The sequence below is a fragment of the Sinohyriopsis cumingii genome, chromosome 8 (assembly GCF_028554795.1).
Source record: "Sinohyriopsis cumingii isolate HCF-2022 chromosome 8, ASM2855479v2, whole genome shotgun sequence".
NCBI lineage: Eukaryota > Metazoa > Mollusca > Bivalvia > Unionida > Unionidae > Sinohyriopsis > Sinohyriopsis cumingii.
Window position 1 is genome coordinate 91450463 of NC_142968.1, and position 14827 is coordinate 91465289.

General features: G+C 36.5%; 1 protein-coding gene and 1 long non-coding RNA gene across 11 annotated transcripts in view; one reads left to right on the forward strand and one right to left on the reverse strand.

The window, feature by feature from the left end:
* Positions 1-14827, reverse strand: part of LOC149794137 (pyruvate kinase PKM-like) — a 135076-nt gene that overhangs the window by 86826 nt on the left and 33423 nt on the right. For 6 of the 10 annotated variants that reach the window (XM_089968193.1, XM_089968196.1, XM_089968199.1 and 3 more), the window contains one exon: positions 11549-11563. The exons of the other annotated variants lie outside the window; for them this stretch is intronic. In XM_089968193.1, coding sequence (XP_089824319.1) covers positions 11549-11563 — 15 coding nt within the window. The remainder of the gene's footprint in view (positions 1-11548; positions 11564-14827) is intronic. 10 annotated transcript variants of the gene reach the window in all.
* Positions 2493-11537, forward strand: LOC149794138 (uncharacterized). The gene is made up of 2 exons (XR_016422963.1): positions 2493-4810; positions 11388-11537. It is a non-coding gene; the product is annotated as an uncharacterized LOC149794138 (long non-coding RNA).

The window sequence follows — 14827 nt, forward strand, 5'->3', positions numbered from 1 at the left end:
AATTGAGAGTAGTTTCACTATACATGTTCTATTCATAAAAAATCATAAATGATGGCAGACGTAAGAATGATTTTTGATGAGAGCAAAAATGAGGAATTTCTCAGGTTTGATCTCGAAAATATTGAGCAAGCTGAGGAAAGATATGTTTGGCAGTTGGATATTTTGCAAGATTTAGATTCAGACATAGAAGTTTCTGAGATTGAATCCTCAGAAGATGAGGATGCTGACAGTGATGATGATAGAGTTCTTTCAGATAAACGTTGCACATAATTTTGTAAATAGTGTATAGATAAGTTGTGATTAAAGACTTGGACAAATAACAAGAAAAAATCACTTCACTGTGTAGACAAATTCATTTGGAATAATTGATAAAAATTTCGTGGATTTTTATTGGATAGAAGAAGAGACATTAAGGTAAGAGTGAATGCATGTGCATGATGTTTTCAAAAAATTTCAAACAGATAAAAACTCTGGGGCACAAGCAGCTAGACACAGTTTAGTGCTTCTGGGCATAGCAGCAGAGATAGTGATAACAGTGCTGGGGCTGAATGAGTTAATAAAACAGATGGACCACCAACCTTGAATTGAATAAGTTACATAACTTCAAAAAGTTTGTCTAGTGTCCGCTAAAATTCAAATGCCAACTGAACCCAGTCAAACAGGTTACTTATTAGACAAATTATTATCGACGTTTCACCCTCCCCACCTGTTTCCTATGTTTACCTACTTTATCAGTAGACAAGACCCATATGCAAGCATATGCACCATCTGTAGATTCTCCCTCTGACAAGATGGAAGCCACAGAGAGATCCTTGATTAGCTCTGAGTCCACTAGGATCAGATTTTCATTGCCACTTGTGTGTCAGGTTCCTGACTGGGGTCTCCATGCATGCTCCCAACCCCCACTTCTGTCTCTTCACTGATATGTCAGATTCTAGTTGTGGTGCTCATTTAGAACCTGAGAATTTAATCTTCCAGGGTCGGTGGATTAAGGAAAAATCATCCCATCCACACTGACAGTCCACAAATGAAGGCAATATTTCTAGCTTTGCAAGGGTGCATCAAAAAAGTAAGGGTTGATGTGTCATGATCCATTCCAACATGGAACCTCCTCCAATTGGCAGCCTCAAAGAACATCAACCTGTGAGATGTGGGCAGGACAGGCAAAACAGTTCCACAGAATGGTCTCTACAACGATCTGTAACAGTGTTCATTTTCACACTGAGGAAAGTTTCTGTTGTACTTAATTGTGACCAAGCAACAGACTTCCCTTTTACCAGTCCCAAACCAGAGAGCATGGACAGTGGATGCATTCAACTTCAGGTGGAAATGTCTGTTTATGTATGCCTTTCCCATCATTCCATCTGCCACCTCAAGTTCTACAAAACATCAGAATTTCCACAGCTTTTATTCTTCTCACAACACACACATTCTCCACTTTCATGCTTGACTGATCTCGAGTGATTTATCTGCCAGAACAAGTAGATAGGTCAGTTGGCAAGTTGCATCATTCAGGCATGGAGATATTCTATGTACAAGGTCTGTGATGCATTACAGAAAATCTGATATGATTGGTGTGAAGTGGCAAATTTCTGTCGATCTAACAAGAACACATTTGTTGAGACCAGAGAACCATTAATTAGATTTATGGAGACAGGTGCGTATCATATCGCCATACTACCATGTACGGTAATGTCCTTTAGAGGGAGAATTTTGTTCCTAATTTAGCATTTGGTTATACAGCAGCCAGGCGGACTATTAGGGACAAGGAAAACTTCATTTTTCATGGTAAAGCTGTCACAGTTGAGAAATCGCAGAAACTCTGTTACTCAAACTACCAGGTCAAGCTGACCCTGACTTTGGCACCTCTGGAAAAAGGCGGCAGAGATATTTGATTCTGATTGGTTATTTTAAATAAGGGGCGTGTTTCACACACAAAATTTTCTAGGTTTTTAAAATTGTCACATTGGAAATTCTAATCAGTCTAAGCTTTTCTACGTGAGAAACCAGAGTAGGCTCCAGGGGATTTGCAAGAAATTCCCCGTAAAAGAACTGTTGTCCAAAGGGGACTATTGTCGAAAGGAACCGACGAACTAATTTACCGATTAGAGGGAGGAATGTTGAAAGCAAAGGGAGAAAATAGCTCCTGAGACGTAAAATCCTGAGACGCATAATCCTTAGACGTATAATCCTGTGACGCAATCCTGCAACGTATTAATTTCTGAAACGTATTCTGAGAGTATCCTGAGACGGATGGTGGAAAGTATCACCCTGAGATCCAAGGGTCTGAACAGCTACAGTGGAAACAGAACAGACTGGGGACGAGCAGGTTATGAAATTGTACAAGACGTTGACTTCAATTGTTCACTCGATCCTATGATGAACTAAATCTATCAGTAAACATTTTATTTAAATCTATTTGCCTTTTCTTTGCATTTCGGTGAAAGTTTAAATTTCTAAAAGCAGAGTATATTCCTGATGTAAGGAATTTTCACAGTGTTTTTTATGTAATTGATTAAATTGTTTGTTTACATGTATGGGGGCTCATGTTGGTTTGTTCTATATACCTGCTCAGATCTCTATCTATTTCACCTATAAGTTTCACCACTTATATTTATATTTACTCGAACCGGGCAATAACATCGAGGACGGTCAACCCCTAGATAACGAAAACCAAATTTGGCGGGACACCCACCAGGGACAATTTCCCCCCCCCCATTACAATTGGTACAGTTTAATCTGAGTTGTCCCTCTGTGAGATCAGTCACTGATTTCCTTTGTTTCTTTATCAAGGACAATGTATATCCAGTATTGACTGTCAAAGGCTTAAACAGCTCTGAAGTCCAACACAGTAACTTCTCTCAGCACATGGCATTTGGTTCAGTTTAACACCTTGCCAACATTTTTCAGTTAACTGCTCACATTTGCTCCCACTCTCTTATGCCCAGATGGAATGTCTTCTGTTTGGTGGTCTTTCATGACCCCACCCCTCAAGTGAGGCTTCCTTCCAAAAACTTACAATCCAGATCATTTTCACTCACTTTGGCATCTGCAAAAACATAAAGCAAGCTTCATGCCTTGTCTATTGACATTGTCTGTCTCCAATTTATTGGCAATTTTGATTCTGTTTACTTTCTTTGGCAGCTGGGACCTTAGACAATCAATTACCTTCAGCAGTGTTATGTATATTTGATTTAATTTATATTTGATTTAATTTAACTGTTTGTTTGTTAGTTTTCAAAATGTTTATTCCATGTATAGCATGTATTGTAATGTAAATTTATTTACTGGATTTGACATTTTCCAGAAATAATTCAGTTTGACCGGTTTTTTATAAACATCTAATAATAGAAACTTTGTATCTAATGCCGACCTAGTTCCTGGCCTTGATTCTGAATCATTGGGTGGGGTGAAGTTACAACAACTTTAAAAAAATAATAAAATATTCTTTCTTAGTGTCGGATTCATAGAGTGAAATCGGGGGCCCTGAATAGCAAGTGGTCTAAAGCGCTATCCATTACGGATCACTGCCGTCTCACCTCTGTCTTCATGGGTTCGCGTCTCGGATTCAACCAATGTGGGTATGTGAGAAAGCTTGCCAGTAGCTTCTCGTGGGTCGGTGGTTCTTTCCGGGGTTTTCCCTGGTTCTTCCTCCACCATTAATACTGGCCGCCATGTATAGCCTATTGTGTGCTGAAAAATGGCGTTAAACCTTACAACAACAACAACAATAGAGTGAAATCGAGGCCATACTGGGAGTATATGATGTTAGACATGTGAAAAGCTTCTATGTTGTTCTAGAAACATGATCATGTGACCCTCATATGGGAATCTGTTTTGCATCTTAAATTAGTATATAGTTGTTTTATATAGAGAATTTGGGCAGTTGGGCTTTAAACTATTGACACTTAAAGGCGTTGTGTTGTGACCAGTTTGAGTTGAATTTTTAATTTTTCTTCAAATTATTTGGATTCCAAGAGATTATTTTTCCCTGGAAATACTTGTGCTCTAAATCAATTCTTGGACAAGGACAGTTATCAAAATTTACAAAGAATTGAAATTCTGGAATATTATTTTCAGTGATTCAACAAAGAACTGTTGACACATCAGGATGATGCTGACTAAAGCATATGTCACTGCCTTCCATTTTGGATTTCATCAGGATTCAAACTCAGTTTCATTAGGACTTTTTATTAATAGAACTTCCATTTTTTAATTCTTGGATTTATCATAGATTATTTTTGGATTTGATTCATAAAACAGTATTTAAAAAATCTTATTTTTACCTTGTTTTTCTAGGGAAATAAATTATTTGTTAAATTTTACAAAGCTTGTTGTCTTCACTCTTCTTGTTGCACTTTGTAAGAGCCTAAATGTAAAATTAGCTACAGAGATCCCCAGTCTGTGCTGGTGATAATCAAGATAGGTTTTATGTTCTGTTAGGGCACTACATTTATATCTCAATGCCTCAAAAGAGATGGGGTAAACTTGAAAATTTCTGTTTCTTTCTCTAAAGGGCTCCATTGATATTTGGCTTCCACCATCCATGGTGGATTGCCACTAATATCATGAAAGAAAAAAAAAAACATTCATGAGGATTGAGGAGTTGCTGCTTCATGGACCTACATAAATGATCTCCCTTGGAGTACATCATGAAGGCAGACATTTGGCAATCACATTTTGTCCTCCATTGACCTCCACTCTTAAATGCAACAGAACACTTCTAAGCATTCTTTCTCTGGGACCTATGGCCGAGGAACATGTGGCCCAGAGATTACCTACAAATAGCAATATGGACCACTCTCACATGGTGAGTATGTTCCATTTTTCTGTTTTTCATCAGTTTAAGACACCCACCAATCCACCTAACTTAAAAATTAAGCTACACGATAGCTACATATTACAAATTACAGCTATTAAACTGTAGTTTTTTTTAAGGAGATAAAACTAACTTTTATTCTGTACTACCTGTCACTATTGCAGAATATAACCTCTTCCCACTCCACTCTAATGTCCTAGAACACTTATCCTTTGAAAAAGATGATGTCTGCACATGGGCATACAAGGTACATGGGACAGGGTGTTCTAATGACAATTTTCCACTCTGTGGGAAGATATATTCACATCAAATGGACATGGTTTGTCATCACAAAAAGTGTCATTTATAAATTAGCAATGGGTAAGTATCACAAAACTAAAATTAATTTTATTTGTTTTAAAACTACTGTTGATAATTGAATGATCCAGTTAAATATGATTAATGGTCATTGTATTGGTATGTAATATCAATCTACATAGGTTTATCATCATAACAATCAAGCCCTAGACACAAGATATGTGTTGCTTTAAGTTTCAAGAAAACCAAAATGTTCAGGGCAGGTTTAGGCATCAACACATGTTGAGATAAACATGCCAAGTCCTGTAAGGAATATTCTGTGCAAGTTTTGACCTAAAACAGGGATGCACATTTATTAAGGTATGCAGTGTGTTACACTGAATACATTACTGGCCCAATTTTTTTATACAGATAGTAGAAATATTGTAAGTTTTTTGATAAGCTATAAATACCACATACAGTAACATTCTCCTTAACTGGCATCAAAATGCCATATGAAATTTTCACTACACTGTGGCTCCACTACATAGACAATTAACAATGTCATATACATAGACGATTAACAACATCATATACATATACAATTAACAATGTCATATACATAGACAATCAACAACGTCATAGAATAATGTCCACTTTATGATACATTACACTATAGCATGACACTTTACCACATCGCACAGGTAATTAATAATGTCACAGCTAGAATAATTCCCTTTACATGATACATTACACTGTGGCATGATGACTGAACACATCACTCAGCCAATTAACAATGTTATATAAAAATCCACACTTTATCATATATTACATTGTGATGTAACATCTGACCACATTACAAAGCCAATTAGCAATGTCATAGAATAATGCTGACTAAATAATACAAACTTGGCCAAATCAGATAGCCAATTAACAATATCGTATAAGAAATGCCAACTAGATGATATACGGTACTGTGGCATCACACATAGTAAATAAACAATTATACAGTAAAATGTGGCATCATGCCCACACTATGATACATTACACTCTGGCATCACACCTGGTCACACCACATACTTAATTACCATACACTGTGGCATCACACATAGTAAATAAACAATTATACAGTAAAATGTGGCATCATGCCCACAGTATGATACATTACACTCTGGCATCACACCTGGTCACACCACATACTTAATTACCATACACTGTGGCATCACACCTGGCCACACCACATATTCAATTAACAATGTCAAGATACATTACACTGTGGCACCATGAGTTCTAACATTTATTTTTAATGCTGGGCTCTGGCAGATGGCTTATGTTTTCCTGGATCAGAGCTGCATTCTACATTTTGCCTTAAAAAATAATCACTCTTGTACGCTGCTCTCTCTACCAAAATAATGTTTTATATTTAAATATGAAGTAACTTCCAACTCATAGAAACATTGCCACTTAATACAAGCTTGTGAATGTCTTTACAAAGAATCTTAAACATTCTTATTTAGAGACATAATGTGTAATAACTTAAAATTAATTGGTTTCATCCTATTAAAGTAATATGCAAGGCTAAAGGGATCTCCCACATCAGCCATGCTATTTTTAACCAATTAGGTAATCTGTAAATCATTGTGGCTTTTCCGTGACTCCATTACCTTTTAACTGCCTCCATGACAATCAGCTGTATATACTGCCAAAGACGAGTTTTACATGAGTACAAATTTTTACTCAGACTACAGGTTTTGGGCACATATAGTGTTGTCCAAGAAATGTTTCTTTCTCTGATTTTTTGTGTGGCTACATTACCGAAAATTGTGATTGTCAAAACAACTGAGTTTGGGGGGTTTGAGTTAAAGTGGTGTTTTTCACATGACACATCATTCTAAGGTATGCATGTAATGCCCACTATATGATGCATTAAGTATTGCATCACACAGTCATTTGCCAGTGTCATAAATGCCCGATATATGATACACTACATTGTGGCATCACACTTTGCCACATCACATTGTCAAGCATAAAAACATATAATAATGCCCACTATATGATATATTACATTGTAGTCACATGACATAGCCTTTTAACATTAGCCACATCACAAGGCCCAATAACAATGTCACAGCATAATGCCCACCATATGACACATTACACTGTGGCACAACACTCATAGTCTTTAACATGCCACATCACTTGGCCAAATTACAATGTCACAGCATAATGCCCACCATATGATATATTATACTGTGGCAAAACACTTAGCCATTTAACATGCCACATCACAAAGCAAAATAACAATGTCATAGCATAATGCCCACCATATGATATATTACACTGTGGCATAACACTTAATAGCCATTTAACATGCCCCATCACAAGGCCAAATAACAATGTCATAGCATAATACCCATGATGTGATATATTACACTGTGGCATGACAATCTGCCACATAGTCAATGAAAAATATTATAGAATAATGTCCACTATTTGATAATTCACACTGTAGCATAACACTCAGCCACATCACATAGCCAATTAAAAATGGCATAGAGTAATGCCCACAGTATGTTAAATAATCTCAAAACTCATGTTGATTATACATTAAATTTATAAAACTTGTTGAATAAAGCAATATGCCAGTTGCTCATGGCATACAATATTAATCAACTTGTTTCATTTTCGTCTCAAATAAACATTTGTACAAGATTTATTGTATAAAGGTAAGGCATCATGAACTCATTAACCCCTGGAGATTCTTTTCATTTTCACCTGAAAAGGTGGTATGAAAAATTTTTTTGGGTTACTTCTGAGTGCATCCCAATACATCTACATCAAAGAGACTTTCATTTACCTGAATGGCACATGTACAAAAAATGTTGGGTATTTCGTTTGCACATGTATACATTTGTTTGCATACTGGACCCATGATTTTCATGTCCTGGTCCCATATGACTCCAAATCTCAAACTTCTCCTGCCTTTGCAAAGGTTCTCAAAAATTAGGTTTTTCCTGCTGTATTTTATAATGCAAGTAGAGTGTGTGCATGTGTGTGTGTGTGTGTGTGTGTGTGAGATTTGGATTTTTAACATAGCTTTAAAAAAAAATGTAGTCACCTTACTATATGCAATATGACAATTTACAGATGTCAAGGACTGGGGTATCATGCCGCAAACATGTAGCATGATGTCCCACTCAGTCACATTATCCTGATGCCAGGCCAACCAGCCCTAGCACTAACCTCTTAATGCTAAGCTCCCTAGCGAGCTAGTTGTTAGTACCATTTTTAGCAGTCTTTGGTATGACTCAGCCAGGGTTCAAACCCGGGACCTCTCACATCTGATTCAGAGGCTCTAATCACAAGGTCACTGGAGCAGTTATAATGCAAGTAGAAAGTCTACCGTACATTTGTTTGGTATCATTGTAGAACTACCATCTGTCTATCACCCACTCTGATGAATCGTAAATGATGTTGGAAATAGGATACAACTTCATGATGCATAAACATGGCATGTGGGGTTAACGAGTTCAATGAACAATGTCATGCAATGTGGTTTTCTACATAATGACCCATTCCATACTGGATTTCCACAATGAAATGTCTGGACTAATAAAACACACTATCATCTTGTCAAAAAGTAGTTCTGACAGGTACCAATATGAGACTATTGATTAGTCTAGGACTACAGCTTTCATACTACTGAAAGTGAAAACTATTATTACCAATAACTCCCCATAACATGAAATGCAATGTTTTCGATGATGTGTTCCTAAACGTAAACGGACATGAAATTCCATAGGTCACCAGAACATTAACTAATATCGATACCTGTATGATGCATTATTGTGAGCACCTGGTGGCAGAGTGGTCCAAGACAGATCACTCTGATCTCACCTCTGTTTGCATGGGTTAAAGTCTCAGCTCAGTGAACATGGGTATGTGAGAAAGCTTCCCAGTAACTATCCATGGGTTTGTTGTTCTTCGCAGTTTGTTCCTCCATGAAATATACTCGCCACCATGTCATGTGCTGAAAAATGGCATTAAACACAAAAGCAAACCAAACCAAGATGTATTTTATCAACAAGTAGATCTTGTTTTTAATCAGGTTGGGATAAATATTGACACATAGGCTATGTAGACCTGACAAGTCAATATTGTTCTTGGTTTGTGATAAATATTGACACATTGGCAGTGCAAACCTAACGAGTATATGTTATTTTTAATCAGATTACGTTAAATACTGACAAACAGGCAATGTAAACATGGCAATTAGATATTGTTTTTAATCAGATTGGGATAAATATTGACAAATAGACAATGTAAACATGACAATTAGATATTGTTTTTAATCAGATTGGGATAAATATTGACAAATAGACAATGTAAACATGACAATTAGATATTGTTTTTAATCAGATTGGGATAAATATTGACAAATAGACAATGTAAACATGACAATTAGATATTGTTTTTAATCAGATTGGGATAAATATTGACAAATAGACAATGTAAACATGGCAATTAGATATTGTTTTTAATCAGATTGGGATACATATTGACATATAGACAATGTAAACATGGCAATTAGATATTGTTTTTAATCAGATTGGGATAAATATTGACAAATAGACAATGTAAACATGACAATTAGATATTGTTTTTAATCAGATTGGGATAAATATTGACAAATAGACAATGTAAACATGGCAATTAGATATTGTTTTTAATCAGACTGGGATAAATATTGAAAATAGACAATGTAAACATGACAATTAGATATTGTTTTTAATCAGAATGGGATAAATATTGACAAATAGACAATGTAAACATGACAATTAGATATTGTTTTTAATCAGATTGGGATAAATATTGACAAATAGACAATGTAAATATGACAAATAGATATTGTTTTTAATCAGATTGGGATAAATATTGACAAATAGACAATGTAAACATGACAATTAGATATTGTTTTTAATCAGATTGGGATAAATATTGACAAATAGACAATGTAAACATGACAATTAGATATTGTTTTTAATCAGAATGGGATAAATATTGACAAATAGACAATGTAAACATGACAATTAGATATTGTTTTTAATCAGATTGGGATAAATATTGACAAATAGACAATGTAAACATGACAATTAGATCAGATTAGGATAAATATTGACACATAGGCAATGTAAACATCTATAACTAGCAACTGCAAACATTCACATAATTCTGAATACCATACATACCCTCTTATAATTTAAATCCAACAGCAAATTGTTCAACATCGACCCTGATCTGCTGGCATATTATGTGACAACAGATCTGGGTCTATGCTATATGTGGTTGGACCTGGCTTATAAGCAATAACAAAATTTGTATTGATACTTCATTCATGGATCAAAAACGTGTCAAAATGCAAGCCTGGAGATCATAGCTGTTGAGACTGCAAGTGTTTCCCAAAGATGTGCAAGCTTGAGAGTCAAATGTTCCCTTGCTGTCGGAAATGGGGGCTGATTGAGTAAAACACAAACCTTAATGTCAAAACTAAAGGTCAGATACAAACTTTGGGGGTCTCTGATGCACAAATGAGGGTAAAGGGATACACTCATAATTTGAGCACAAAATTTTCTGTTTTGACTGTGAAAGGAATCTCAATTCCAAACTCAAGATCAGAGTTCTATGATTTCAAACAACTGCCCATCAGTTTTGAAATTCCTTTGGCACAGAACTGAAACTTGGAGAAAAAAACTGAACTGTTCAGCTTTTGAAAATAGTAAATAAAATTAACTTTATTTTTCAACGAGAAACAAGAAAATAAGACAAGAAGGAGAACTTTTCTCAGGACTCGATTTTCCATATCAATATACAAACTGGTATCAAGCAATGTTGTTTTGATGATTTTAACAATAGGACATTGCTGTCCCTGCTAAAGACTGAAATACTGGGAATGTAGAGTATACACCAATTCCATCAAACGTTTGAAAATTAGAAAGGTTGAAGTGTGAATAAAGGCACAGTTTTCATAAATCAACAATTTTGGCAAAAATGCATTCATATTTCATTAAGAAAGTTTATCTATTGGATAAATTCATCTGACGTTTTGTTCCACAATCCCAGTAACCAGTCAGTCAGGGGTGGAAAATGACCTTTTTTTACCAGCCTTCGTTAAGTTGAAATTTTTTATGACATTACAAACAAATTTGTTGCCACTTTCCCAGATCTGTTACAAAAAATGTACAGTAAAATCAAGATATGTTGGGAATAAATCATGAAAAATTTTCATTTGCAGCCAAGTGGATCAATACACGATTTGTCCAGCCATTCAGCTAGGCTATTGTCAATGGTGAGATGGAAACGCTAACCAAGTGTCATCATGAGATTATTTTCAAAATAAAATGGTAATGGTGAAGATCGAGTCCTGAAGATTCACTGATGTAAAGAAAAGCTTACCAGTTGTTTAGGGGCCTGGAAAGATATACATATCCATTCAACTATATATTTATTTATTCATTACATGCAAAAACTAGAAATAGATCCACAACAAATCCTCATTCTTTCTATTACATATCATCCCACTCCACCACCTCTGTAAAATAACCCTGGGGTTGTAACCCAAATTCCATTATATGCATAATTGTCCTTCTCTAATGAATATACGAAGTTGTAAACTAGCAGTTTTGCCCCACCTTGCATCAGTTTCAGCAGTACAGATGATAGAAGGACATGTTTGATCCACCCCCAATCCCAAGGGGGTTTGGCCCTACTTTACATCACTTTTTGCTATTGGTCAAACATGGTGGAGGGTAGTATTAGCAGTGTTCAAAAGGGGATAGATGGGGGTGGCAGCCAGAGAGGGAAATGGGTAGCCAAAATGGTGGCCAACACAATTAAAGATGTTGTCTGTGTATGGGATATCACAGATGAGGACTGCCAGCAATATGTACTGACAGGTCTAGAATCAACATGGATTTCATCCGTTTATCATCCTTACCTTGTGCTATTGGTAGAACTTGTGGAGTGCAATATACACTGGCTTATAAATCTACATTCTTACAGAAAATTTGATTCCTGCTGAGGGTCGTCTTATAAGTGTGACACACAAACCTTTTTATAATAAAGCTAGGTGTAATGTTGGAAACTAGATGTTTGCATTACACAAAAATACTACAAATTTTTATTTTTATGCCACATGATTTCCATTCAGAAATGCATATATAATATGCACTGTGCTTATCTGTTTCATGATGGCATTCATTACATAATACTGTTTCATGATGGCATTCATTACATAATACTGTTTCATTGTGGCATTCATTACATAATACTGTTTCATGATGACATTCATTACATAATACTGTTTCATGATGGCATTCATTACATAATACTGTTTCATGATGGCATTCATTACATAATACTTTTATATACTCCCCACCACAAAGTGAAGTGTTCCTCATTGTTGTTTACTATCGATGTTTACTAGCAAATCCATTGCTTCCATTTTCATGCAAGTCCTAATGTCCTGTATTTGTAATAACAATTTTGTTTTGCTCTATACTGTAAATATATGTTTTTGATACAATAAATGCTTTCATTTAATTTGTATTTTCTTCTCAATGCATTAGATTTAATTCCCAAGTTTATATTTCCTAAGTTTTCTGCCATTACACATGGCCTGACCAGCACTTGGTTTGTAAAGCTAGAACTCACTTTGGTTATTGATTTGAAAATCCTTTTGAATGAGTCTCAAATTTAATACATTTACTTGTTCAGTACCAAGTAGAGATCTTCAACTTCCTATGACAATAATCCCATAGCTTGTAAGGTAGCACATTCTTTGATTTCTCACATAACATTTGATCATGTTGTAATACTGATACCTAATGCTCAGTATTAAGTAACAGAGGGTTACCATGCCAACTGTGCCAAAGTCTGCCACCAGCCAGCAGCTGCTATAGCTAGGATCACTGCCTAAGGGTTGATGTGTCATGATCCATTCCAACATGGAACCTCCTCCAATTGGCAGCCTCAAAGAACATCAACCTGTGAGATGTGGCCAGGACAGGCAAAACAGTTCCAAAGGCTGCCACCAGCCAGCAGCTGCTATAGCTAGGATCACTGCCTTGGCAGCTATCACCAATGAAGTGGGAGGTTACTAGGCATGGCCAGCAGGGGAGGAAAGATTAAAGTTGCTGTGCTTGGACTTGCAAAATATGCTGATACTCATGGAGCTCTTCTGTATCTAACTGTGTCCAGGCAGGTACACAAGGACATTGCAAACTTACCCAGCTGGCCCTTGGTGAGGAAGATGAGGTGTCATTCGTGTGGCATCATATATGTATATACCTTGAGCTTTAATTTTTATTACCTTGTGAGGCCTCGTTCATTCCATATCCCCCTCAAGCAGCATCGTTTCGTCAGAGAGGAAGATGACAAAGGATTGGTAGTTGGTGCCAGTGGGGTCTGGGCAGACACAGCGCTTAGGTACATGTCCATGACCAATCGTTTGACAAGGTCAAGACTCTCTAGGACGAATAAGTAGATCAGGTAAAGTCCAGTGAAGTCATTCAGCAGTCCTGAACACATCTCCTGGTGTCAGCCAATGAAGTTCATGACTGAGAGTGGATCTGCCCTGCTGAGTACCAATCTACCAGGACAACTGGCTATTGACTATGCTATGCTGGTGTCCATGGTTATGGCATAGAACAGGGTTCTTATGGTCTCTGAATGTCTTTGATAGTTTGGGAAAATAGACACAGCATTTTCAAGGCCTTGAAAGTTTGGGAAAATCAAGCAGACTATCATGAGGTCTTTAAAAGTCTCTGAAAATTGAAATAAACCCAAACATTTTAATTTCTTTCCATAATCACAAATAAAATTGTCCAAGGTTATTAGATCTGGATGTAGTCGAGTTTTCTTGGTTTCTTTCTTTTGATTAATTATAGTTTGAATTTTATCGTTAAGCAATATTATAGTATTTTGCATTCATTGTTTTCTCACATAACATAACTTGTATACAAAAGGTTAGCAAAAATAGGTCTTGGAAATCTATGTTTGTGGTCTTTGAAAGTTTGGGAAAAGTCATTGAATTTATCATTCAGAATTCTGTATGAACCCTGCTAGAATGACAGGGTACTCTGCCCTCCTTGCATGAAGTTAATCATGTAGGTTTCCACTTCAAGGCCAGTCAATGCCATCTGTGCCCTACTAAAGGTATATATGGCGCACCAGGTAAGCTGTTCAGGCAGTCACTTGATGCATAATGAATGGTGCAGTACTTTTATGTGTGCAGCAAGCTGAAGGGTTGGCCCCACCAATCAAATATGGTCACTGGATATACATGTCAGACTCAACTAGTTGCAAATCCTTGAGCAGCCTTTAACATACCAGGTTAACAAGTCCACCAATGGGGGTTGGTCATCAGCAGCCTCACTATATGTTCATGCAAGAAGTGTTGCAGGTCATACCAGAAGATATCCAAATACCTATCAGTGGTCTTGCCACCCACATAAAAGACCAGTGAATCAAGGGAAGCTCATTCTCACGCTATATGTCATGTCTTTTGAGTGATCTGCCAAACAAGCAGATCATGCAGATTACGTGACTTTGAAGTACAACAAGAGCAAATGCTTTGCCATGCACATGCCTGAAATCATCCCCATGATGGTACAGCATCTCCTGACCTAATCCATCAGGGTGTTGACTCACCTGCAGATACATGAGTCGGTGGGA